The sequence below is a fragment of the Gastrolobium bilobum genome, unplaced genomic scaffold, assembly GCF_033153095.1.
Source record: "Gastrolobium bilobum isolate Gb01-03AN ecotype WA unplaced genomic scaffold, APGP_CSIRO_Gbil_v1 utg4659, whole genome shotgun sequence".
NCBI lineage: Eukaryota > Viridiplantae > Streptophyta > Magnoliopsida > Fabales > Fabaceae > Gastrolobium > Gastrolobium bilobum.
This window is the reverse complement of record NW_026898023.1, coordinates 149-25,155: the sequence shown is the minus strand read 5'-3', so window position 1 is coordinate 25,155 and position 25,007 is coordinate 149. Positions and strand designations below refer to the sequence as shown.

General features: G+C 35.3%; 2 protein-coding genes across 2 annotated transcripts; one reads left to right on the top strand and one right to left on the bottom strand.

Annotated features, from left to right (window-relative positions):
- Window positions 1–1,357: 1,357 nt before the first annotated feature.
- Window positions 1,358–3,325, bottom strand: LOC133312280 (protein VERNALIZATION 3-like). Its single transcript, XM_061513455.1, has 4 exons — window positions 3,128–3,325; window positions 2,975–3,036; window positions 2,715–2,755; window positions 1,358–1,581 (listed from the first exon to the last, which is right to left on the bottom strand). The coding sequence occupies exons 1-4, from the start codon at window positions 3,323–3,325 to the stop codon at window positions 1,358–1,360; spliced, it is 525 nt and encodes a 174-aa protein (XP_061369439.1).
- Window positions 3,326–22,203: 18,878 nt separating this feature from the next.
- Window positions 22,204–24,543, top strand: LOC133312277 (uncharacterized; the record flags this gene model as incomplete). Its single annotated transcript, XM_061513452.1, has 3 exons — window positions 22,204–23,475; window positions 23,569–23,869; window positions 23,981–24,543. Coding segments are annotated over exons 1-3 (2,136 nt in total), but the record flags the coding sequence as incomplete, so codon positions are not given.
- Between the last annotated feature and the right edge of the window lie 464 nt (window positions 24,544–25,007).

Below are 25,007 nucleotides of genomic sequence, written 5' to 3'. Positions count from 1 at the left end.
GGACCCTTAGTTATTTCATGTCACAATCAATAAATTACTTCAAAAGAAGGATTTATTAGGTATAAATATGCCGTGGTATCACTTCCATCGATGGGGATGATTCCACGCGACTTTGTAGCCAAATGGGCTAGGTTGAAAAGGGATTCTTCATATATTCTTGAATAATAATATTGGGTTTAGTGTCTGTGTGTTTTAAAGGATATAAGTTTATGTTTTTTTCACCCTTTATAACTATATATATCTCAGAGAATACATAATTATAATATGAAAGCTATTTTTTTTTTTACACGTCAACTACAAGTTTCTGAAATTTTTTTGAAGAGAGAGAGAAAAAAATACTTTAATATTATAATTATGTATTCTCCAGAGTACATGGTTATAAAGGGTGAAAGGACATAAGCTTATATAATTTAAAAGTACAAATAATTTTTCCAATAATATTATATGCCTATACATTTTATAAATAAAATAAAGTTCTTTGTAAAGACTCTAAGTCTTTTAAAATACATCTAAGGTGAGGTCAAGTGGTTGTAAACCTTAAATATATTTATATATATATATATATATATATATATATATATATATATATATATATAGAGAGAGAGAGAGAGAGAGAGATTAGGTCTATTTCTCTTGATAGGGTGAAGTATATCAACGTAATAATGTTTTTAGATACAGTGATATGGACTAATTAAAGCTCTATGAAATTAAGGCTGAGAGAGGAGAAATGATAAAAGAGCTGTACGTGAGATAAGTGCACCTATGGAATGAGCTGGTGCGAAGAGTAAGAGATTGTTTACTATGAAAGTTTAAAAATCTCACTTTATGGAGGGAGAAAATTGACCCTTAAATGAGCCTTTAATGGTAAGCCCGTGAGGCTGGTCTAGAACATAAACCATGGATTATTGATAGTGTGCAGGGTTCCATTATTAATTATTGGATTGTCGCGGAGCTTGATCTGTATTATTCCGTGTACAAATTCTTACTTTAATTTTATTTTCAATGTTCTAAGTGGTAACAAATATATATACACTGGTACAGAATAAGAGAAGTCTCTTGCTCCAAGTACGTTAAAATATTTGACATGTAAAAAAAAACAACGAGAAACAAAACAGTTGGAAAAAAAGTGAAAGGCAATAATGTTAAGTAACTTACGTGAAGGAAATTTTATTGCAATAATTTATCAATATAACTATAACATATAAGCAAGTTAATTATTAATCTATAACTATAACTATAACTATAACTATAATCTTTGTCTTATTTTTTTTTCCAGATATTTATTAAAAGAGATTAACCTTCTTTCTCTTTAAATAAAAAAAGGAGAGTACTTATGTATTTATACTCTTTCCATAACTTATTCTCTTCTCCTTCCACCACAACCACGCTCTCTTTGACAGTTGAAATAAACTGCTGCAACAGTTGCCAGATTATTAATTTCGGCAAAGTTTCTTGTGTTGAAATTATGACGCCATTCTGGAGCGAAGACAGTGTCTCTGCCCAACTGTTTGAATAAAACTAACACAAGCCGATGAATCCCTGCAGAAGGTTGCGGGCTCTCATAAAACAAAAGCTCTCTCCCTGCATAAATCTTATTAATGTCACCATATATAATATTCATTGATATACATGAACATCAAAATGCAATCTTAGCTAAAAATTATATATTTATAACATCCAATAACATTTTATAGAAAAATAAATGACTTGTTCAACTGGTGAATAAATTAGAAGTACTTATTATAAAATAAAATAGTTTAAATAAGATAGACTAATATATATATGAGACTTTGTAATTAATATCTAGCTTGGTACGTTTTTGTTTTTGTTTTTGGTTCACTTGCATGTTCTAAGTTAGAAGTTAGGAGTGTTCTCTCTATAACCTGGCCTTATTCATAATCTTCGAATCTCGATTTAGACGAAATGCTTAAAAAAGTGAAAAGGGATAAACTCATAGGTACAGTTTCATAATTTGACGGTTGAATTGAATAAACTACAAATTTGAAACATATCAGTTTGTTCAATCTTTAGATTTGATTTCATAGGATTGAACTTAACACGTGCATTATACAGTTGTTTTAACGTTCGCAAAAACATATTTTCAACTGCATTACACCGCTTTTATTTCATATAATGATTGGGCTTATTTATTTCTTCATGGAAGATATTTCTAAAATTAAATCAATATGCAAATAAGAGATACGTTATATGAAAACAAAATAAATATTCTATGAAACTATAATAGGACGAAAGTGGTTTTATCAACTGTCAATATGTCATGACACCGGCTTTGCTCTTCCCAAATCAACCCCCCATAAAACAAACATATTTCAACTTTATGATAGATAATTATAAAATTATAATAGTAAATTTACATGAAATAAGATTATATTAATAAAAAGTGATTTTAGTTCAACAGTAATATGCTTATCGTCATATTAATTTATTTTTCCTATAAATTAATTTTTATAGTATAATCCCTCACGTATCAAATTTACTTCAATTTAATTATTCCTTCTGTTGTACCAAAAAATAAAAAATAAAAAATTATCCCTTCCGTAATCAAAACTTGCCTCAAATTCATCTCAAGTGTCCTGAATTGAGATTGTAAGGCTTTGATCAACGATGAATTATATTATAAAAATGATGGGACTAAATTTAAAATGAAAAAATAATGAGACAAGCAGGGAAATAGAATATTGGTATTTACTTACCAAAGCTTGCATTTGTGGTAGCTGGAATATCTGTCACCATCCTGCGACTCCGTTAAAAGGAGAAGAATGATGATAACAAACGAATATTAATAAAATAGGACACAAAGTTTTATCAAATTTGAACACAAGTACAAAAGTTTATACTTTAGACTTTATACATATTCCCTAATTTCATTCATTCGTTTTTTATTTAACCTTTGCTTCTACCAAAGAAAAGAAAGAGAAGGAAAACAAGGATATACAGAAGCAAGAACACTAACCAGTGCAGGTACTCCCTCAAGATAGGGTTACTAGGGCTAGGTGCATCAGCATCCACCATAACCTGAGATTCAACCATAGAAAAAAATAAAAAAATAATAATGCAGATACGGCATTAATTAAGACTTTGTATTCAATAGTTAGTTATTACTTACCAGTGTATAGAAGGTTCTGAGGTCTTCACCATCAACAGCAACTCTAGGGCGGTTAACAAGTTGAGAGGGCCTAAGTTGACAGCCATTGCTAATCTCTCTGTTATTGATGACAACTCTAAGAGAAACAGTGCTTGTAAAAGGGTTAAGAACATCCCCTATCACACCTGCAACAACAAGAGGGTCCCCTTCACGAGCCATGATCTAGATAGTCACACGTACTGTACCTTGTTTTTTTGGCCTGCTTATGTATACACCAATATATATATATATATATATATATATATATATATATATATAGTTGGTTCTTATTAGCATCTGCTTTTGCTTTTGTCCCATCAATGGATTCTTCAATTTTCCTTTTTTTTTTTTTTTTCTGCGTTGTCTTAGCCATTTTCTCAAGCAATTACACAAAAAAAAGGGTAAGATCCATTAAGAAGAAGGGAGGAAAAAGAAAAAAAAGTGAATGTCATTCATTTTTTATATGTTGCATATATAATTTATTTCATCTAACATGAAAAACACATTTCCCTTTATTTTCAATAGTAAACTCAACAGTCTATTACTTTCCTTTTTCTTTTTTCAATAAACGAAATTTTTTGGTGCATGGCCAATTGAACTTTAGAGGGCGTTTGGTACAGGAGAATCTTTTTTTAATCAGATAAATATAAATAGTGGGGAAATAGTTGTAAACTAAAATTAGTGGAAAAAATTTAAAAAAGTTGTTTGGTAGACCAAAATATTACCAGAGAAATTGATTTAAATTTTCGAATTCCATATTTGGTCGAAGGTAAAATATAGATGGAAAATAGGTTGAAATTACAAAATTAACCTTTTTTATTTTTTGAATCTGATCAACCCTTGCCCAAAATGACAGTTTGTAAAAGCCAGCTTAATTGATGTCATTGTTTCAACAATTTTTACTTTGCTGGAACCCAAAATACGTACTCAATTTTTACTTCCCCAGCAAACTCCCAAAATACAACCCTCAAAATGGTTTTCTCGAACAGTACAAAATAAGAAATTTTGCAAAGAAATCAAGTTGGGTGGGGAAAAGATTTTGCTATGCATAATTTTTGTAACTCTTGTACCAAACTTACGCAAATTGAAAACCCATTTCAAGTTGCCTAGGTATCCTTGCCAAAACCCCCTACCAAACACTCCCTTAAAGGTGGGCAAAATTTCAAATTCAACTCATAACAAGGACTTTGTATTTTTGTTCGAAAAAATAATATTGTAATTGATTGAACTTTAGTCATATATCAAGTTACATATATGTTAGATATTCTCTATATAGGCAATATTAATTAATTGATTGTGTTTTAAAATTAATTGGGTTGATCGATATTCATATTTCAATTATTTTGATTAGTCTATTGTGATTATTATGAGTTGGGCTTTTAGTATATGTTGGTATTCGGTCTAGTTGGATAGTAGTGTACATTTTAGTATGACCTCGGTTTTCATTATAGGTGGATTCAGTGGATACAAACTTTTTTTAGAGTATTTGGCTAGGTCTCATCTCTAGCCTATTTATATTGAGATTAAGCCCTATGTGTCATCATGCTCTTATTGCAAGAATGCTGTCATTTTTTGAATAGGTCATAGAGAGAAAAATCCTATCGCATCAAGTTGCTTCTTGTTCTCCAACTATGTGATGACCCAATAAGATACGCACAATCACAACTTTAATTTCATATTATTTAGTATTTTATAATGACATGCATAATTCATAACTTGAGTTTCATCAACATATTTATAGGTAAATACTTCCCTAAATAGTGTTTCTATTAATCATTCTCTGGTCATTTTACGATCTGATTTCTTTTCAAAATTTTCAGGCCCAAAAACTCATCCATTAGATATTAATATTTAAATATTTAATGGTTTCTTTCAAAAAATCATAGTTAGTGACATCGAGTTCTAACAAAAATAATTGGTTAAAGTAATAAAAAGTTTGTTATCTTTAATTATAGATCTTAGCTAGAGTCTTAGAGTGAAGAAAATGATATTAGAAGAGTTGTGTCTCATTTAGGTATGATACCGATCTAACTGGATTGGTTTTTTTTTTTTTTTCTTTATGGTTTCCCATGGATGTTTCCACCCATTTTGATAAAACTAATCCCCTTTGTGGTGTACAAAGCAAAGTTTTTTTTTTTTTTTTTTTTTTGGAAATCACATGTATTATCCACAAGAGTTAATCCTATTTGAGTCGGGAATATCCATATGGGACCAGCTCTCCCAAAGAAATTTTTTTGCATTCAAATGAATTTGAACCCATGGTATTGCTTAAGCGGAATCAAATATGTATCACTTGAACAAACTCCCTCGGTGAATGCAAAGATTTTTAACCACAACAGTCCGCTCCTTGTTTTTTTTCTAAAAGAAAATAATTACATCCAACTAATCGTTAAAAGTTTTCTCGTAATTAAACACTAGCTTACGTTGGGGAATTCGACCGAGAATTTAGGAAGTTTTGCATGTCTCTTTCGTTCTTCAGAATACCTTGTCTTCGTATAGCAGTTTTTGTGAACTACAAATTATCTATGTTAGAATCTTATTCTCCTCTCTTTCCTCAAGTAAACTCTTATCTATTTTTGGGGTATAATAATCCTCAACTACGTTTATTTTATGGTATACACATTTCAGGAATAATGTATATATGACCTGTTATTGTTACGTCCTTCAAAATGTGGTAGCGCATGCAAATAGATATTGATCGGAAATTAATGGACTTGGACTATTATGTGTGTGGAAGAGGTGGGACATTCCTAGAAATGAATATTTTGTAATATGCCCACTCATGTGTAATGCGTTAGCTTTATTTTATACTAGAATATCTGTGCAGAATTTGTGTCAAGGAGGAAGATGATACAGGACTTAGTTTGTTGCTGTCTTGTTTTTATCTTTCTTAATTTCTATGACATATCACAAATGAATAATACTGGAATATAATCATATACAACCAATTTGCTGAAAAGTTAGTACGTTATTCTTCAGATGGAGAGGTTGTCCACTCAAGCGTCACATTTAAACTTTTCTGCCAACGAAAAATGCTTATTTGCTGAAAGTTAGTACGTTATTCTTCGTATGAAGAGATTGTAAACTCAACCAAATGGTGGTAGCTCAGTTGGCGCATGGGAGCTGAGCAGGTGGGGGTGAGGATATGTGTTCGAATCTCCCCAGTACTACCTTTGGGAGGGATTTAAAGCCTTAATTCTAGACCCGCCCCGAATCGGACTAATCGCGAAGCGATGAACCGATGGAATATTTCAAAAAAAAAAAAAGAGATTGTAATAAACTCAATAGTCAATACACTCATCAATACATTTTTTTTTTGGTATCCTTTTTTAATATTTTTTTTGAGGTATATTTAAGAGTAAATATCCTTTTTGGTCCTAACAAAAAACTCGGTCCCTACTTTAGTCCCTTACAAAAATAAATTAGTCAGTTAGTCCCTAATAAATTCAAAGTGGACCCATTTAGTTGAAATCGTGGTCCCTCACAAATTTAAAAAAGACCTATATTAGTCCCTCAAAATGACTAAAATGGATCCACTTTGAATTTGGTAAGGACTAACTGACTAATTTATTTTTGTAAGAAACTAAAATTGAGACTATATTTTTTGTTAGGGACAAAAAAAAGTATTTAGTGTATATTTAATTAAGATGTGTTTCAATGTATCCACCAAAAAAAAGAAGAAGATGTGATTCAATGTAAAATATAGAAGTATAACCTCACATGTAAAAACTGCTGGATCAAAACGAAAACGAAGACTAAAGATTCATTACAAGTTGCACGATACCAGTTTGCACACCGCACAACATCTCCTTCCATACACCATGCTCTGGAAAGTCAGGCTTGTGATTCTCTATTTACAAAGGACAAAGAGACGAATCATTTACATGTGATGTCAAAAAAAAGAAACTACAATTGCGAATATCCTAACCGAATCTTTTTTGACTGACTTCAAGTCTTCAACCACAAATGAAATTTTGCGTTGGATTCCATTTTTTCAATATCCAATTGATCAGTTGCAGCTTCCATATTCTTTCGCAAACAGTCGAAGGTCTACAAAAAATATGAGGACCACGCAATTGACAAATAGATTTGTGAATCAAATGCTTTTTCTTTATACCTGCTTGTGTTTACATTGTCTTCTAAATATTCTGAAATAATATCTTAGTGCCCAAACATTGTCTTCGTTAACAAAGCCCAAACTCTCATCTATATCCCTTTTTTTACAAGCTCTAAAATAAAAATAAAATCTAACAATTCCACTAAAAGGTGGAAGTTTAAATTTGATATACTCACTTAATTAATTATTATTTATGTATTGACATTTTTATATATTTTAGGTCCTAAGTAAGTTTATTGTAAGTATTGTCAATAAACATAGTATATACTTATAAATAATAATGTATTCATGTGATTCATATAAATAAGAAGGCAAGAGTTCAAGGAAGATTTGGATTTGCATGAGCATGTAGGATCATTGTGTTGAGGTGTGTTCCTCCATTAATGTTTGGTGGTTAAGCATGTACCATATATGTCTCAGTGTCTCAACAACCACCACCTCAATGAATGTTACCTATCTCATTATGAAGAAGATTCTAAAAGAAGGCCAATGAGTTTTCACCTCACTTATATAAATATAAGAAACCTTTTGTAAAAGGTTCTCTGAGATAGAGACTTGTGTAAAAATCCTCTGAAACGAAGATTGGTTGTGTGACCTCTTTAAAGAAGAACATTATAACTACTAGTATTGGTGAAATTTAAGTGAGAACCTCTAATGATACTAGGGAAGTTTGACGATTGTAATTAATCCTACTATTTCATAGTGAGATTATTCTGGACTATTCCCGTGTTTTTACTCTTCTGCATTAGGATAGGTTTCCACTTTAAAATTGCTGTACTACTTTATGCATTTTCTTTGTTTTGGGCAAGGCCGACCTATTGACCTTCAGGCCGATCTCCAAGTGTCGATCTCCTAGCTCGACTTTGTGATTTGTAACTCGTTTCTGCGCTGATTGATTGAGGGACCCGTTCCAACACATTGTCGTTTTGGATGCTAATAAATTATCATAGTTCATCAAAAGAAAGGGCATAACTCTAGCGTATGTGCGCATAATATATATCCTTATCTACTGTTAATCTCCTCACTGTTGGGACTCACAGCAAGTGCACCGATCGTATAAGTAATATAATGATTGAATAAGAGATCGTTCCCACGAGGATTTGTAACACCCCGTAGTACTCCGGTTGTTAACATACATGATATTTAACATTCACAGCGGAAGACTTTATTTGAAAAGGAATAAAGCATCTTATAAAAATACGAGTAAACTTTTTCCAAAACATTTCATAAAAACATTTCTAAAAACGTTCACGTCAGATACTGCGAAAGCGTAAATCTGAATATACATCTATTAATTAATCCCATGAGCCAGTATTAGTGGCCATTGACCATCAAGATATGACATCAAGTATCATTCCTGACGGAGTCTCACGGACAGCATAACGGCTGTATTTCGGATAACTAGAAACATGATTCCACACATACAGATAACCTAATTAATACAACAATTTAAACAGATAGCTTGCAAGTCCCACACGGACTGCAATCCCCTTAATGGGTCAATACAACTAATAAGGCTCCATGCCCAAATTAACTGAATACATGCATCAAGTCTATATTAATTCGAAGTATAAAAGTATCAGTAAATAATCCATGGCTCTAAGAATACTATCATGAGCCTAAATAAATACATACAATAATCTCCATAAAATAATTAAGCATGTTAACAAGTCTACATGCCAACATCAAATCTAAACATAATATAAAATCATCAGCTGCATCATCAACTACTCCAATGCGGGGGCCTTGCCTATAACAACCCTAAATATTGTATCATGATTAATTAAGAATTATGATAATTAATAAACGAGTAGTTTATGATTAAGTAAATTAGAAGTATGGGTCCAATGGACCAAAGACATAAGCATTAGGGATCCAATGAATTCATGGATCAAAGTATAACCCAACAAAGGAAGTTTTAATTCCATTTAATGTGGACAAGTCCAAGTGATACAAAGAAAGCTCTATATGATAAAGTAAAGTCCAATAAGGTAAATGAAACCCAAATCAAGTTAAAGCCCAAAGTAAGGCCATGACATAATAAACCTAAAGAAGTACTATATGACTAGGAATTAAATTAGAATTCTTTCCCTACAAGCAAGAAGCCCACGGTTTTACTAGAGAAAACAAGCTCTAAGAAGTCAATTTAAAGTGTCATAAAATCATGGAAAAATAGGCACAAATTAGGTCAGGTTAATAGGTTAAAGGTCCATAATCTTAAGGAATAAATCATGGTCCAAAATTAAAGGAAATCTTTTCCTTCCAAGCATTTAAAATCCGCGGCCTAGGTGTAGGAAATGAATTTGATTTTATTTGATTTTCAAGCCATTAAATGCAAATCGAATTTCCTTAAGTCAAGCCAGTCAAATTCCTTTAAACAAGGAAGTTAAGATTATGATGATTAGTAGTCAATCACTTTCCCTAAATCAAGCAAATTGATGACAATATGTCAATCAATCAAATAATTTTGTTTCTTAAATCAAGGAAGCAACCTTTATGACGATTAGTCACACCTCATCAATCCATTAAATCAAGGGAGCAACTTTTAATGACGATTAGTCACACATCATCAATTCCTTAAATCAAGCAATCACTAAATTTCCTTAATCAAGGAAATTGACATCATGTTCTTGTCCCTAAATTAAGCAATCTAACCTATGACAACAAATCACCACCTTACTCTCATTTAATGTGATCGAAACCTACCAGCAATCAAGTAATGGCAAGGCTTCTAGGTTGCCTATTTGAACAAGCTTTAGTCTCTCCTTTTTCCCTCTATAGCCGCGGCACTACCAAAGGAAAGAACAAAGAGTTTAGTTCATTTTGTGAAGTCCATGAATGCTTCGAAATGGTGAGTGTGTTAGTGAGAAATACCTAATTGTTCCAAGATCAAATACAAGCCTGGATCTTAGTCCTTCTTCCTAATAATTCCACCAAAGAACCCTTCATCTCTAAGCAAGAAAATCCCTCTTCTCCTCTCTTTAAGCTTGCGGCCTTGTATGTTCAAGGAGGAAGGAAGTTCATTCAAGAAGATTCAAAGTAGTCAAAGGTCAAGAAGTGTTTCCTTAAGTCGTTGATCATCATCAAAGGTAAGCCTATGAACCTTCTTGGTTAGGAATGACATGTAAAAGCATGAAAGTGATATCCTAAGTATATGATCCCTAGAAGGCCGAACCATGTATGATAATTATAAGCATGAAGAGATGTTTAAATGATATGAAAGATGATGAAATGATGATGTTAGATTAGCATGTTTAGTAGCCTAGGTTCTAAATCAATTTTGCATGATCATAACCTTAGTTGGCCGAATATATAAGATGATGTTTTGAATGATGCTCTAGGATTTAAATATGATAAATTATCAATAATGTTAGAAGCATGTTTTAGAAGTAATCCCTTAGGTATTTTAGGGCAATAAGGCCGAATGGTATGTAGCTAAAAGAGGTTTTATTTGATTAATGTTGAAAGGATCTAACCATGTTAAGTTAATAATATAATTGAAAGCATGTTTTAAAAATTATATTCCTAGATGTTTATCTATGGTGGCCGAACCTATACATGCCTAGAATGAAATCTTTAATAATTCTATTAAGTGTTATGATGACCTAATAATGTCCTAAAACCTACACAAGTGGGTAAGTAAGCAAAACAACTCCTCTAGGTAATTAAACCTGCAAAGCCGAGACCTATACATGGATAAAACACAAATGTTGAATGTTATATAAGTTACTAAAAGATGATATGATGATGTTAGGGAGTCAAGGGAGCAAACAGGCAAGTAAAGAGATCAAAAGTTGAAAGTATACAAGTAAAGAACGACAAGCACTGTAAGTGTTTACAGTTGTTGAAGTAATCTCTCTATGTATGCCACCATTATGAAACTATGATAAGTTATGGTCTGACTGCAATATGTTTATAGTGCTTTACATTATGTGATTATGATATTTTTGAAACTTAAAACCATGCTATTAAATGTTGGCCTGTGCACTGATACTCCAGTTGCAACCTGACGAGGACTCTGGGTATCTCCGTAAGTCCGTAAAAGCCGGCAGGAATATGATGATGATGATGATGGCATGATATTTTTATATGATGATGTTAAATGTTCCATTTTGTATTGTTATTATAAACTGTTGCAGGAGTAAGCGTCATAGTTGGAGAATGCTCCAGCTGTGAACCTTACTGAGATTTTCCCCAAAATCTCACCCCCCTTGACCACCCATTTCAGGAAAAGATGAAAGAAAGTAATAAGAAAGTTATGTGGGAAAGAAAGGGTAAGAGACTGGTACGTAAAGAAGAAGAAACTCCACCTACCTGGGAAGAGAAACTAAAGGATCTAACAGATAGAGGCCTATGGACTGAGGCTATGAAATTATTAATAGAAGCTTTTCCACATTATGATTTCGATGAAGCACTAAGTACACAATGGCTAGAGGAACCACAACCACATTATGACTGGGCTTATGATGCGGCATAAATTATGTTTTTATTTATGATTAGTTAATCTTTTTGGGATTACATTAAATAATGTTTAGTGTTATTTATTTTGTATTGACGTTTTAACGCTTTTAATTTTATATGGAATAAGTATGGTTATGTGTTTCCATTCCGCACTCTGATATTTGCATTCGTAAAGTTTAAATTTAGACTTCCGCGCGTTGAATGCATGATGAAGGTGCACCCTATATGTATTTACATTTGGGGTGTTACATCAATGCACCGACGATCAGAAGGTGCTATTCTCGACGTACATGCTGGAAGGAGATGCTCACCACTGGTGGGCGAATGCGTCCCAACCGTTGGAAATGCAGAATGCGGTTATAACTTGGGCCGTGTTCGAGGAAATGTTCTTGGAGAAATACTTTCCGATGTCAATCCGGGATAGTAAACAAGGAGAATTTGACAAACTGGTTCAAGGAACGATGACGGTGGACCAGTATCATGCTAAGTTTAATGAGTTACTAAGATTGGCAACGTACAGAGGAGCAATGCCTTTACCAGACTTTCTGATGGCGAAGTTTCAAAGGGGTCTGAATCCCAGAATTGCTGAGCTAGTAGCCGGCAACGACCCATGTGACTTTGCAACCCTAATCAATCGATGCAGAAGAGTGGAAGCTATTGGCCAACAGAAGAAACCCGTGGAAGCTAGCGGGAATGGTTATAAAGGAAAGACTGGACCATGGCGAGGAAACAATGGAGGAAAGCCCTGGCAGCCCAGGCGAGATGACAACAAGTTCAAGAGACCCGGAAACTACCGGGGAAACAACAGCCACAACAACAAACCTCCGAACTGTCCAAAATGCAAGAAGCCCCATTACGGTAACTGTCTAAGTGGAACCCCAAACTGCTACAAGTGTGGAAAAGAAGGACACTATGTCAAGAACTGTCCACTATGGGGAAACCAACAAGCAACAAGGATGGGCAGAGTTTACACCCTCGATCAACACACGGCAGACCAGGCAGCTGAACTGGTCAAAGGTACGATCTATATTTGCCATGAAAATTTAGATGTACTATTTGATTCTGGTGCTACGAATTCTTTTGTCGCCGATTATGTGGCGAAAGCGTACGATTTATTTACTGATAGACTGCAAGTACCTATGCGGATCATGACCGCGACGGGAAAAGTTGCTAAGGCGTACCTACTATGTAGAGACGTCGCATTTATCTATGAAGGAAAGAAGTACAAACAGGACTTCATAGTCCTCCCACTAGAGAAGATCAATGTGATTCTAGGGATGGACTGGCTCGCCAAGCAGCGAGTGGTGATTGACTGCAGCAATCGCAGTTTGATTATCGGCAAAGAAGGAGCGGAAGAAAACTCAGCGCTTGAAACAGGAGAATGCTCCATGATGATGATGGGAACTCTTGTAGGAGAAGAAGAGATACCACTGTCCAACATTCTAGTGGTTAAGGAGTTTGAGGATGTTTTTCCCGATGATATCACCAATTTCCCTCCAGAACGAGAGGTACAATTTTCAATTGAGCTAGTACCGGGAACTGGGCCAATTTCAATTGCGCCCTACCGTATGTCACCACTTGAACTTGTGGAATTAAAGAAGCAATTGGAAGACTTAATAAAGAAAAATTTTATCAGACCCAGTGTGTCTCCATGGGGAGCGCCAATATTATTTGTGAAGAAGAAGGACGGGTCAATGAGACTATGCACGGATTACCGACAGCTCAACAAGGTTACTGTGAAGAACAAGTACCCACTGCCTCGTATTGAGGACTTAATTGATCAGCTGAGAGGTGCAAGAGTATTTTCAAAGATCGATCTCCGATCAGGATATCATCAGATCCGGATCAAGCCGGAAGACGTTCCGAAGACAGCATTCAGATCAAGATATGGGCACTACGAGTACCTGGTCATTCCTTTCGGACTGACAAATGCCCCAGCAGTGTTCATGGGGTATATGAATCAAATATTCAAACCTTATCTGGATCAATTTGTTGTCGTGTTTATCGATGACATATTGATATACTCAAAGAGCAAGGAGGAGCATGAGGAGCATCTGAGAATCGTTCTGCAAATATTACGGGAGAAACAGCTATACGCCAAACCATCCAAATGTGAATTTTGGCTGCCCGAGATTCAATTCCTTGGGCATGTGATATCAGATAAAGGAGTAGCGGTGGACCCCAGTAAAATCAAAGCAGTAGTTGACTGGGAGCGACCCAAGACGGTCACAGAGATAAGAAGCTTTCTTGGATTGGCAGGGTATTATAGAAGATTTATTGAAGGATTCTCGAAGCGGGTGTTACCACTCACACGATTGACAAGGAAGGAAGTCCCTTTTGTGTGGACTGATGAATGCGAAGGTTGCTTTCAGGAGTTAAAGAAGATGCTGACGATAGCCCCAGTGCTGACATTACCAAACCCTGAAGAACCATTTGAAGTTTATTGTGATGCCTCAAAGATGGGTTTGGGATGTGTGCTTATGCAAAATTGCAGACCAGTCGCGTACGCATCTCGACAGTTGAAGTCACATGAAGAGAATTATCCCACTCATGATCTTAAGTTGGCAGCAATCGTATTTGCTTTGAAGATATGGCGTCATCACTTATACGGTGCTACTACGACAGTATATAGTGACCACAAAAGCCTCAAGTACTTATTTGATCAGAAGGAGCTGAACATGAGACAGCACCGATGGATGGAATTCCTGAAAGATTATGACTTTGAACTAAAGTATCATCCCGGCAAGGCGAATGTAGTTGCTGATGCCTTGAGCAGAAAAGTCAGAGGAATTGCAAGTATGATGATAGCCGAACAACAATTGATTGAAGATTTCCGAGATTTAAATCTCGCAGTGGTAAACAGTGAATGCGGACAGGAATATTACGCAGTACAAATCCAAGATGAACTCTTAGAGAGGATCAAGGAAGCCCAACAAGCCGTAGATTGTTTTAAACGGTTAAGAAATCAACCTGGAGTTAGTTTAAATCAACAAGGTATAATTACCTTTCAAGGGAAAATTGTCGTCCCTACACGACTCTTGAGAGATGAAGTGATGGAAATAGCCCACAAGAGTCAGTACTCGATTCACCCAGGAGCCACCAAAATGTACGCAGACATGAAGAATAATTTCTGGTGGAAAGGAATGAAGAGAGATGTTGGAAGATTCGTAAGCAAATGTATGGTGTGCCAGAAAGTAAAGATAGAGCATCAACGACCAGCGGGCACCCTACAGCCCTTGCATATTCCCGAATGGAAATGGCAAAGTGTTTCTATGGACTTTGTAACCAGTCTACCCAGAACTCAAGCAGGCTACGATGCCATCTGGGTAGTGGTCGACAGATTGACCAAGTCAGCACACTTTATACCGGTGAAAGGAATGTACACGACAGAGAAGCTGGCTCAAATTTATGTGAAGGAGATTGTAAGACTGCACGGAGTACCAGAAAGTATAATCAGTGATCGGGATCCTAAGTTTACATCCCGATTCTGGTATTCATTACAGCAGGCGTTCGGAACTCAATTACGATTGAGTACGGCGTACCATCCGCAGACAGACGGACAGACTGAAAGAACAATACAGACACTGGAAGACATGTTAAGAGCTTACGCTTTAGAAAGAGAAGGTTGTTGGGATCAGTATCTGCCTTTGGCAGAATTTTCTTACAACAACAGTCATCATGCAAGTATAGGAATGGCCCCGTATGAAGCTCTGTATGGAAGAAGGTGTCGAACAACTAAGCAGATAAAGATGTGAAGATCCCGGTGGTACCAATCAAGATTCTGGATAGAGAAGAGAAGCAGCTTCGCAGCAAGGTGATACCCATGGTAAAAGTGCAATGGCAAGGAAGGACTCCCGAAGAAGCAACTTGGGAGCGAGAAGATAAGATTAGACAGAAGTACCCCGAGTTATAGTAATTTTCGGGACGAAACGAGACATTTCAGATGAAATAGTTTATGATTAAGTAAATTAGAAGTATGGGTCCAATGGACCAAAGACATAAGCATTAGGGATCCAATGAATTCATGGATCAAAGTATAACCCAACAAAGGAAGTTTTAATTCCATTTAATGTGGACAAGTCCAAGTGATACAAAGAAAGCTCTATATGATAAAGTAAAGTCCAATAAGGTGAATGAAACCCAAATCAAGTTAAAGCCCAAAGTAAGGCCATGACATAATAAACCTAAAGAAGTACTATATGACTAGGAATTAAATTAGAATTCTTTCCCTACAAGCAAGAAGCCCACGGTTTTACTAGAGAAAACAAGCTCTAAGAAGTCAATTTAAAGTGTCATAAAATCATGGAAAAATAGGCACAAATTAGGTCAGGTTAATAGGTTAAAGGTCCATAATCTTAAGGAATAAATCATGGTCCAAAATTAAAGGAAATCTTTTCCTTCCAAGCATTTAAAATCCGCGGCCTAGGTGTAGGAAATGAATTTGATTTTATTTGATTTTCAAGCCATTAAATGCAAATCGAATTTCCTTAAGTCAAGCCAGTCAAATTCCTTTAAACAAGGAAGTTAGGATTATGATGATTAGTAGTCAATCACTTTCCCTAAATCAAGCAAATTGATGACAATATGTCAATCAATCAAATAATTCTGTTTCTTAAATCAAGGAAGCAACCTTTATGACGATTAGTCACACCTCATCAATCCCTTAAATCAAGGGAGCAACTTTTAATGACGATTAGTCACACATCATCAATTCCTTAAATCAAGCAATCACTAAATTTCCTTAATCAAGGAAATTGACATCATGTTCTTGTCCCTAAATTAAGCAATCTAACCTATGACAACAAATCACCACCTTACTCTCATTTAATGTGATCGAAACCTACCAGCAATCAAGTAATGGCAAGGCTTCTAGGTTGCCTATTTGAACAAGCTTTAGTCTCTCCTTTTTCCCTCTATAGCCGCGGCACTACCAAAGGAAAGAACAAAGAGTTTAGTTCATTTTGTGAAGTCCATGAATGCTTCGAAATGGTGAGTGTGTTAGTGAGAAATACCTAATTGTTCCAAGATCAAATACAAGCCTGGATCTTAGTCCTTCTTCCTAATAATTCCACCAAAGAACCCTTCATCTCTAAGCAAGAAAATCCCTCTTCTCCTCTCTTTAAGCTTGCGGCCTTGTATGTTCAAGGAGGAAGGAAGTTCATTCAAGAAGATTCAAAGTAGTCAAAGGTCAAGAAGTGTTTCCTTAAGTCGTTGATCATCATCAAAGGTAAGCCTATGAACCTTCTTGGTTAGGAATGACATGTAAAAGCATGAAAGTGATATCCTAAGTATATGATCCCTAGAAGGCCGAACCATGTATGATAATTATAAGCATGAAGAGATGTTTAAATGATATGAAAGATGATGAAATGATGATGTTAGATTAGCATGTTTAGTAGCCTAGGTTCTAAATCAATTTTGCATGATCATAACCTTAGTTGGCCGAATATATAAGATGATGTTTTGAATGATGCTCTAGGATTTAAATATGATAAATTATCAATAATGTTAGAAGCATGTTTTAGAAGTAATCCCTTAGGTATTTTAGGGCAATAAGGCCGAATGGTATGTAGCTAAAAGAGGTTTTATTTGATTAATGTTGAAAGGATCTAACCATGTTAAGTTAATAATATAATTGAAAGCATGTTTTAAAAATTATATTCCTAGATGTTTATCTATGGTGGCCGAACCTATACATGCCTAGAATGAAATCTTTAATAATTCTATTAAGTGTTATGATGACCTAATAATGTCCTAAAACCTACACAAGTGGGTAAGTAAGCAAAACAACTCCTCTAGGTAATTAAACCTGCAAAGCCGAGACCTATACATGGATAAAACACAAATGTTGAATGTTATATAAGTTACTAAAAGATGATATGATGATGTTAGGGAGTCAAGGGAGCAAACAGGCAAGTAAAGAGATCAAAAGTTGAAAGTATACAAGTAAAGAACGACAAGCACTGTAAGTGTTTACAGTTGTTGAAGTAATCTCTCTATGTATGCCACCATTATGAAACTATGATAAGTTATGGTCTGACTGCAATATGTTTATAGTGCTTTACATTATGTGATTATGATATTTTTGAAACTTAAAACCATGCTATTAAATGTTGGCCTGTGCACTGATACTCCAGTTGCAACCTGACGAGGAATCTGGGTATCTCCGTAAGTCCGTAAAAGCCGGCAGGAATATGATGATGATGATGATGGCATGATATTTTTATATGATGATGTTAAATGTTCCATTTTGTATTGTTATTATAAACTGTTGCAGGAGTAAGCGTCATAGTTGGAGAATGCTCCAGCTGTGAACCTTACTGAGATTTTCCCCAAAATCTCACCCCCCTTGACCACCCATTTCAGGAAAAGATGAAAGAAAGTAATAAGAAAGTTATGTGGGAAAGAAAGGGTAAGAGACTGGTACGTAAAGAAGAAGAAACTCCACCTACCTGGGAAGAGAAACTAAAGGATCTAACAGATAGAGGCCTATGGACTGAGGCTATGAAATTATTAATAGAAGCTTTTCCACATTATGATTTCGATGAAGCACTAAGTACACAATGGCTAGAGGAACCACAACCACATTATGACTGGGCTTATGATGCGGCATAAATTATGTTTTTATTTATGATTAGTTAATCTTTTTGGGATTACATTAAATAATGTTTAGTGTTATTTATTTTGTATTGACGTTTTAACGCTTTTAATTTTATATGGAATAAGTATGGTTATGTGTTTCCATTCCGCACTCTGATATTTGCATTCGTAAAGTTTAAATTTAGACTTCCGCGCGTTGAATGCATGATGAAGGTGCACCCTATATATATTTACATTTGGGGTGTTACATTGCCCCTAAAAGCATCACCACTACTCTGGGTACCTGAAATGATGTCCCCAAACGGGGTAAGATAACAACATCTCAGTAAGCTCAAGGTTCATAGAGGATCCTCTAACCCCTGAGCCCACTTCCTGCATAATAAGTCAGATATAAAGCATATAATACAGACATACAACATAAACATAGCATCATCATATCATCCTTGTGTAACCCCAGGGTCAAAGCCATAGACGGTTACACATGTGTGACTTCCAGGGTCAAGCCATAGACAGTCAACACAACCTCAGTATGAAATAGCTCCCAGAGTCAAGTCATAGGCAGCCTACATACCATGATCACTGGCCAGGATCCTCATAACATATATCATCAGTGCATCATCATAACATCAAGATCATATAACATCTATATGAATGTGAATGAATGCACATAGACATCATACCATATACTTCCATACAATATAACCATAATGCCCACCATCATGGTGGGGCCACAAGAGAGAGGAGTCAACTAGAACTAGGAGCTTACCTTAGGGAGCTTAGCACAAGCCCACACTCCAATATAATACGTATGCTCCAACAAAATCCTCAAGTGCACGGTTCTCTAAGCACACCTAGAGTAGGAACCATTCACATCATTAATTACATATTAATTAATCAAGTCATATCCACTACTTAATCATTTAATGATTCCACTTTTCATACTCATATGCCAATAATATGCCCATTACAAGACTAGACCAATTATTACTTATTACATATTTTAGTGCATTATTACAAGCCACTTTAATCTTCAATTACTTACATAGCTTAGAATCACATGCAAGGCTCACTTAGATTATTTTCAACTCATCCAAGTCATATTTATGATTATTATAAGTTACTAAGGGTTTCCCTAAGCCCACTTAGCTTAAATATCACTTTTACGGTTTTTCCATAACTGTACATGCTTCTATTTTCTAGTTACTGGGCGTGACTCACTTGTTATAAAATTCTCATCTTTTAGTATGTTAATCTAGACTCAATTAAATTTCCAAAAAGGTATCATATGCCTCATTTGAAGTTTCCTAGCTCCGGTTATCACCATTTGAAGTTGGACAAACAAAGCTGTTTGCCAACTCCGAACAGGGCCTTAAACATCCTTTACCATTTCTGCGATTATGGAAATTCTACTAAATAAATTGCTCTAAAATTTTTATGTAGACAACTAGACACCTTTATATTTAATTAGACATATTATGAGCCTAATTTGAGTAATAATTGAGGGAGAAAAAATTCATGGAAGTGTCAGCCATGTACAGCGCCCCTGCACATGCCTCCCTGTGTAGTCCTCACTCAAACGAACATACAGAATGGAATATATCTTCAATTGATACCAAATTTTGACACCACGTAGATAACATCTCAATCTTCAATTTGATAAGGCACATCCCTATATGACCTCTGTGGAGGAAGATATGCTCTCCCCAATTTTGCTTAAAAACTGGTTACTTAGCCTTAAATGTGTTTACTTAACAAACCTTAATTACTTTTGATTATAAATCCTAATTCACATTAATTCTTGGATTTTTCTATTATTAAGTCACATTATGAAATATCCTTAGTCCCATTATGTCATGATACTTAAATTTTACTAATTATTTAATTAGTGTACCTAAACCTTACTTTAGTCCAATTTTAGAGGTAAATCCTTGATTACTTTTGTTAATTAATCTCTACCCTTAATTAATCACCTAATTCACCATCTCCTTAATTTTAACACAACTAAACCCTTATGTACTTTATGGGGCAGATTTGATTAGCTATATTAATTAGGATTTTTAGCCATTATTAATCATGATCAGTGAGTTTTACTTAGAGTTAACCCACCTAGTTAATCTTTCTAATCATTTTTCCATACTTAACAACTTAATCACATTTTTTTTTTGTCATCAAACCCAATCCTTACATGATATGGCTGAAATGTTCATGGTCCATTTTTGAGTTCATAGTCATTGATAACTCATATTTTATTACACTTATTTGTTACTCTTGATTAGTATTTTTAGGATTTATTTGAATAAAATAATGATGTTTTGAGTTATTTTACATTTTTAGTTTTTGATTGGGTTTAATTTATTTTCGTCAGAATTTTTCAGCTTTACGTTACTTCTATATTTTGGCCATATCTTGGTCCACAGTTGTCGGATTGACTCCGTTCTTGTTGGGTTTTTCAGATAACACAAAGGGCTACAATTCTTATGAATAGCTCGAAGCCCAATTCGGATTGGAAGATAGTCGATTTCGTGCGCCAAGTCGGACACGTTTTGCTGAAGTTTTATTTTATTTTTATGTATTTTATTTCGTATTTTAGACATATGGGCCGGTCAGAACTGAACCCTAACCCGCTTTGGGTAGGGGTATATGACGGTAGAGTAGGAAACATTGTAGTCATTCTGTAATTTTCAAAATTGAGGATCAAAGTATTTTCTCTGAAGCGTTCTTCATCTTTTTCTTCTTCTTCTTCTTTTTATTTCAATCATGTTTACCTTAGCCATGCGAGGCTAAGAACCTTTTAATCAACCTAAGGGTAATGGATTCCATGGATTAGTCTTGAGGATCTGCGTTTATTTCAAATCAGTTTTGTTTCCCTTCCCAACTCAGATTGATATCGTGCGATCGTGGATATTCAATCTGAGGTTCGCGATTGCGATTATGGAAAGGGATTAATCATCAGATTTGATGATTAGGTTGATTGACCCTATGACCTTAAATCAAGCGAGCTGATACTCTGCGATTGTATGAGTAGAAACATCGTCTTTGATCAAATGCTAAGCGATCGCTTAGAGAGGGTTGTCAATTGGAAATAAGGATTCTGATCCGATTGACAAATCAATCACGATTCTGATATCTTCTTATCCGAGGAAAGACGTCCATGGAACCCAAACCTTAGGTTGGTTATTTTTAATTACGAATTTTGATTCCAAATTTATATTCTGCCTTTTTAATTATTGAATCAAAATCCAAAATCCCCCTTTTAATTTTCTGTTCTCATAAGCGATTTTAACCAAAACAATTTCCTTGAGAGACGACTCAGGGTTTCCACTTTACTGCAAATTTTCTGAACCCTGATTAAAAAATAATTTTTAATTTGCGCGAGTTTGACAGCTCGTGTTAAATTTGGCGCCGTTGCCGGGGAAATTGCATCGGTCTAAATCGTTTTCTGATTCTTGATCATCTTCTTCTTCTTTAATTTTCGTTTCTTTTTCTAAAAAAAAAAAAAATCTTCAATTTTCATTTTGATTTTGATTTTTCTGTTTCTGTTTCTATATATATTTTTTATTCTAATTAGTGAATATTAACAGTAGATTAGATTTTGTTAGATTTTGATTAGTTAGATTAGATTTTGTTAGATTTAGTTTCCTTTTATTTTTATTTTTTTCATTTTATTTATTTTATTTTAATTTAATTTAATTTATTTTTATTTTTATTGTTATTTTTATTTTGGTTCTTTTTGCTCTTTCTTTCCTTTTATTTTATTTTATTTTATTTTATTTTTTATTTGTTTTTTATTTTTATTTTATTTTTCCTAATTCTTTATTTATTTTTATAATTTAGGAAGTTTTGTTATAATTTAGGAAGTTTTGGTCACAATAAAAAAAACATGGATAATAGAAGCTTAAGGCAATTGACTGCACCTGATGTTAAGTATCAGTCTTTTTGCATTCGTTATCTTGATACTGGTTTTAAACTTAAGTCTGGTCTTATCCATTTGCTTCCCAAGTTTCATGGTCTTGCAGGTGAAGATCCATATAAGTATTTGAAAGAGTTTCATGTAGTCTGCAACACAATGAAACCGCAAGGAGTTGATGAGGAGCAGGTCAAACTGAGAGCCTTTCCTTTTTCCCTCGATGGAGGAGCTAAGGATTGGTTGTACTACCTTCAGCCTTCATCTATCGAAACTTGGAATGACATGGCCAGATTGTTTTTGGAGAAGTTTTTTCCGTCCTCAAGAGCCACTTCAATCAGAAAGGAGATAAGTGGCATAAAACAAGCAAATGAGGAAAACTTGCATGAGTACTGGGAGCGGTTTAAAAGACTTTGTGCAAGTTGTCCACATCACCAGATTCCGGAGCAATTGCTGATTGTCTACTTCTATGAGGGATTGCTACATATGGATAGGAACCTGATTGATGCTGCTAGTGGAGGAGTTCTTGTTAACAAAACACCCAATGAAGCTAAGGCGTTGATCTCAAACGTGGCTGCAAATGCTCAACAGTTTGGAACGAGAGCCAATAGCAGTGTTGTGTACCAGGTGCAAGAAACTCCGACCCAGCCTTCAGCAGTGGCATCAAGTGCTGACAATCAGCAAATTGAAAATAGACTTGATGAATTGGCAACCATGGTGAGACAGTTGGCAGTTACCCAGACAGTCCAGACTTCTGTTCCACAGTTCGGCAATCCATGTGGCATATGCAGTGACCATTTTCACTCCACTGATGCTTGCCCTTCTCTACAAGAGGGCTCCATTCCTGCAGACCAGTCAGTAGCTGCAGTCTTTCCTGGGAAACCACAGTTCCAGCAGCAGCAGAGTAATCCATTCTCCAACACTTACAATCCTGGCTGGAAGAATCATCCAAACCTCAAATGGAACCAGAATCAGCAAAATGTTCCATATCAGCAGAGTCAACAAAATTTTCCATACCAACAGAAGCAGCAGTTCATTCCACAGCAGAGACAAAACTTCCAGCAACCTGCTCCTCAACAGTTACAACAACAACCACCAGTGCAGCAGCAAAACAGTGTCAGTGGTCCTTTTTTGGAGGACTTAATGAAACAGATGGCCACCAACAATCTGGAGTTTCAACAGAGGACAGAATCCACAATCCAGAATTTGCAGACACAGATCGGGCAATTGGCGACATCAATGAACCAGGCCCGATCTTCCAGCAGCTCCCTTCCATCCCAAACAGTTCCAAATCCAAAAGGAAGCGGAAATGTGAGTGCTATTGCTCTGCGGTCTGGAAAGCAAATGGAGGAGCCAAACCAAGCTGCTGTTGAGTCATCTAAGGGAGGTGACACTAGCTCCAAGAAGCAGAGCACTGATACATCTGATGTCCATATCCCTCTGCCTTTCCCTCAGAGAGCCACTCAGTCCAAGAAGCAATCAGCAAAGGCTCGAGATAAAGAGATACTTGACACCTTCCGAAAAGTTGAGGTGAACATCCCTCTTCTGGATGCAATACAGCAGATTCCGAGATATGCCAAGTTTCTAAAGGAGCTGTGCACCAACAAGAGAAGACTGAAAGGAGATGAGCAAGTTAACCTGAGTCAGAATGTATCAGCACTCATCCAGCCTATGCCTAAAAAATGTCAAGATCCAGGGACATTTACTATTCCTTGTGTAATTGGCAATTCTGTTTTTCATGATTGCATGCTAGACTTAGGGGCTTCCATTAATGTCATGCCTGAATCTGTATATAAGTCTCTTGGACTTGGTCCTTTGTGTGCTACTAGTATTGTGGTTACATTAGCTAACAGGAGTAGTATTCACCCATCTGGTTTGATTGAGGATGTATTGGTCAGAGTTAATAATCTGATTTTTCCTGCTGACTTCTACATTTTAGAAATGGAGAGTGAGACTGCTACTAATAGATCACCAATTATACTTGGTAGGCCTTTCATGAGAACAGCTAGGACAAAGATAGATGTTCATTCTGGTACTCTATCCATGGAATTTGGTGATAGCATTTTACATTTTAGTATATTTGATTCCATGAAGCATTCTAAGGTTCAGGTTGATCATTCAGTTTCATGCATAAAAGTGATTCATGATGTGGCTGATAAGGTTGATTTTGAATTGATTAGTGATTGTGCATTACCTGTGGATTATGACTTGCCTATTAATGTTAATTCTGAATGTGTACTAAATGTGAAGTTATGCAAGACTCCCCATTCTGGTAATGATTTTGATCCTAACTCTCATGGACCCAAGATGAAATGGGTACCAAAAAGTTCTTCCTCTATTTTTAGTATGCAGAAAAGTTTGGAAGAAAGGAAAAAGAGAAGAAGAAATACACACCCCCCAAAGTTGCGTGATAAGCAGATGGGGAAGACCAGAAGCAACCTGTTGTTAATGAGACAGAGGCTCTGCTCATTGATGCTACTTATCCTCCTTAGGGAGTTCAGGGAGTCTTCTTCCCTTTTTTTCTTTTCTTTCTGTTATTTGCATTTTTCTTTTCCTTTCTTTATTTCAGTCTTTGATTTTCATAGGTAGATTTTCCTTTTCTTTCTGGTTATTATTGAGTGTTACATGGAGTAGACTTAAATCACAGGGTTTGATAGAAATTTCTGCTTAGGCTTAGTTCTTGATTCTTGGATTGCATTACTTGCTGCTTGATATTGTGCTGCTGATTGCATGATTTGGTATACCCTTGTGAGATTTTTGAGCCTGTAGACATGGTCTTA

Coding starts and splice junctions, on each gene's coding strand:
- LOC133312280 (XM_061513455.1), bottom strand. CDS start 3,325: ATGGCTCGTGAAGGGGACCCTCTTGTTGTTGCAGGTGTGATAGGGGAT. Junction 3,037..3,127: donor TCAGAACCTTCTATACACTG/GTAAGTAATAAC, acceptor GTTGAATCTCAG/GTTATGGTGGATGCTGATGC. Junction 2,756..2,974: donor TTGAGGGAGTACCTGCACTG/GTTAGTGTTCTT, acceptor ACGGAGTCGCAG/GATGGTGACAGATATTCCAG.